Below are 2,853 nucleotides of genomic sequence, written 5' to 3'. Positions count from 1 at the left end.
TTCAGTCTGAAGTTTTGGTCCAGTCACCAAGCATTCATTTAATGAGACTCCTGATGAAGACGTAGCTGAGGCGTCGAACACCACACGAATCTTCAGTTCTTCATTACAACGTTTAACTACTGGGTGGTGTGGTATGAAATATTTGCCTGGCTCAGTCGCTAACTTCATATGTCCTAACGCTCTATAATCGTTCATGAAGGCCCGGTAGGCAGTATACAATGCTGAATCCTTCTCTAGGCGACGTTCTAAATTATACAATCGGTTAAGAGCTGAAGTTCTGGATGACCCTAAAACGACCGACTTCTCATCTTGACATCCGATGTCGGTGGAACATACTATCGTTCGAAATGGTAAACCAACATAAAATCGACCGGTGGCGTCTCGTTTCGTGGTTCTAACAAACCAATCTTCACATTGCTTGTCTTGTGTAGTTGGCATTGTGGACTCTGTGGGCTCCTCTACTGTCCAAAAACGCTGCATCAACTCTTCAATCGGAGGGGTTGTACTAATTGACAGGGAAGTAAGAGGAGTATGTGTGTTATTCTGTAACGCGCCAATTATGACCCAACCTAACTGTGTATTCATCGCTGATGGTAGGCCCTCGGTATGTATAATGTCAGCTCTAGATTGAATTACGGACGGATATAAGTCTCCTCCAATCAACATATCTACTGGCGCCGGGTGATCAAATCGGGGGTCGGCAAAGACAAGATGCCGATAGCGATCTCGTATCTCAGCTGGCAAAACCCTGTTAGGCATTGATGACATAATTCGAGGTAAAACAATGACATTTGTTACTTTAAATTCGGGAACGTCGGATTGAACAGAAAAAAAATTAAAATTAGTTTGACCTTTAACAGTATTTACCGGTTGTTGGGAAAGTCCGATGACCTCAACAGGACACTTCCTACGGGTCAAACCTAACCGGTTGACACAATCCACTGTCATTGCAGACACCTGCGACCCACTGTCTAATACTGCCCTGACTTCTTGTAGAATCCCTGTATTGTCCCGAACCCTGACTACAACAGTACCCAACAAAACCGTGGTTTCAGTATGTGTAACTCCCGAAAACTTTGTTGTATTACAACTTGTGGTGGGTCGTTCGGAGTTGTCATTTGTCTTATCGGTGCTCGATTTTGTAGTATCATCTGTCAAATGTAGTAATGTACTATGCTTACTCGAACACGTACGACACGTAAAAGACGTAGGACACGCATTGCTCATGTGCCCACTGTTCAAACAAATAAAACATAATTGATTTTTATTGACAAAATCGCGACGACTGGTAATTGCTAGTTTTCGGAATCCAAAACACTTGTAAATTGCATGTGGGTGTCCACAAAATAAACACTTTTTTGACTTGGTGGGGGCAACCGCGGCTAACGATGTCTTCTCGGACCTCTTGCCCTGGATCTTCTTAGTAGTTGTCTTCCCTACTGTCTTTTCATTATTTTCCACACAATTAATGCTCAAACTGCTGCCAACGTTTTCCAAAACGTTACATCGTTGTGATGCGAACTCTAATAATGAGTTCAAATCAGGTATTTCATTTTTCGCAACAGTAGCCTCAAATAATCGTCGTGTCATGGGATCAATAACGCGTGACCCGATGTAGAATAATATAAATCCCGCCAAGTCTCCGACTCCAAGAGCTTGTACAGCTGATACATTTTCCCGAAAAGTGTTGACGAACAATGAAAGTGATGCAGGGGATTCCTTTGTTAACGACGCGAATGTAAATAATTTTTCAATGTGCGCAGTGACCAATAAGCGTTTATTGTCATATCGATTTTTAAGCGCATTCCAAGCAATAGAATAATTGTCAGCTGTAAGTGGCACTGCTTTTACTATTGTTAACGCTGGACCTAATAAGTAAAACAATAGGTAATGGAAACGCTCAATATCTTCGTAATGTTGGTTGTCATGCACCAAGGATGTAAACATATCACGGAAAGAACACCATTCAATAATATTACCATCAAACTTAGGAATCTCGATTCTTGGTAAAATCAGTGATTGCACAGAAGACTGACTCCTATCATTGCGCGGAGTGGGCATCGAAGTATTCTGTTTTAATTTTGCTACAATGACATTGATCTGGTCACACATCGATTGCATCGTTTCGGTGACGTTCTCATCCACTTCCACGAATTGGTCAACTTCATCGGTCTCCGCGAGTGTTGAAAGAATATGTTTTTGTTCATTATTGAAATCAGTGACTAGTTGACCTAATGACATAACTCGCGCTTCTAATGTGGGACGATTTTCAGAATTGATTACCGCATCCTTAGCAATACTTAATATTTTCTTAATTGATCGTAACGCGACGTCTCTTGCGGCACGCGCGCGCGTTAGCTCGATCTTTTTTTGTTCATTGTGGATTTGTTGCTGGTTTTTTCTCGTCATCGTATAAATGATGTAGTACCTATACACCTAACAACGCAAAACCAACAACCAAGAAAAGAAACACAAAGATACTAATAGGATAAAGCAATAATAATAATATATAGCAAATAATGCAATAATTAATACATGTAATACATTAATTAATAGCTATCCGTGGCCGAAAGGACCAAATGTTTAGCTGTGATAGCCAGTTTAAATAAACATGGTTGTATCCTAACTATTTCACTGGTAATTAATAAATAAAGGTAATGTAAAATATATAGAATAAAACAAATAATATTTTGCTAGTGGACTGTATAAATTTTATTGCATATAAGTAGGAAAATATGATGTACACGAGAACACCTTAGATACTATGTTAGTCCTACCCAATAATAATACAAATAATAAATAATAATTGATCAACAAATCACAAACGTGAGTGTGATAATAATAATATTATAA

At 39.4% G+C, this 2,853-nt stretch overlaps 1 protein-coding gene across 1 annotated transcript; it reads right to left on the bottom strand.

The window, feature by feature from the left end:
• Positions 1-27: 27 nt before the first annotated feature.
• Positions 28-2,409, bottom strand: LOC111031900 (the record flags this gene model as incomplete). The annotated part of the gene is made up of 1 exon (XM_022312015.1): positions 28-2,409. A coding segment is annotated over exon 1 (2,382 nt), but the record flags the coding sequence as incomplete, so codon positions are not given.
• Between the last annotated feature and the right edge of the window lie 444 nt (positions 2,410-2,853).

The sequence above is a fragment of the Myzus persicae genome, unplaced genomic scaffold (genome assembly GCF_001856785.1).
Source record: "Myzus persicae strain clone G006 unplaced genomic scaffold, MPER_G0061.0, whole genome shotgun sequence".
NCBI lineage: Eukaryota > Metazoa > Arthropoda > Insecta > Hemiptera > Aphididae > Myzus > Myzus persicae.
The sequence above is the reverse complement of the archived record's forward strand: the minus strand, read 5'-3'. Positions and strand labels throughout refer to the sequence as shown.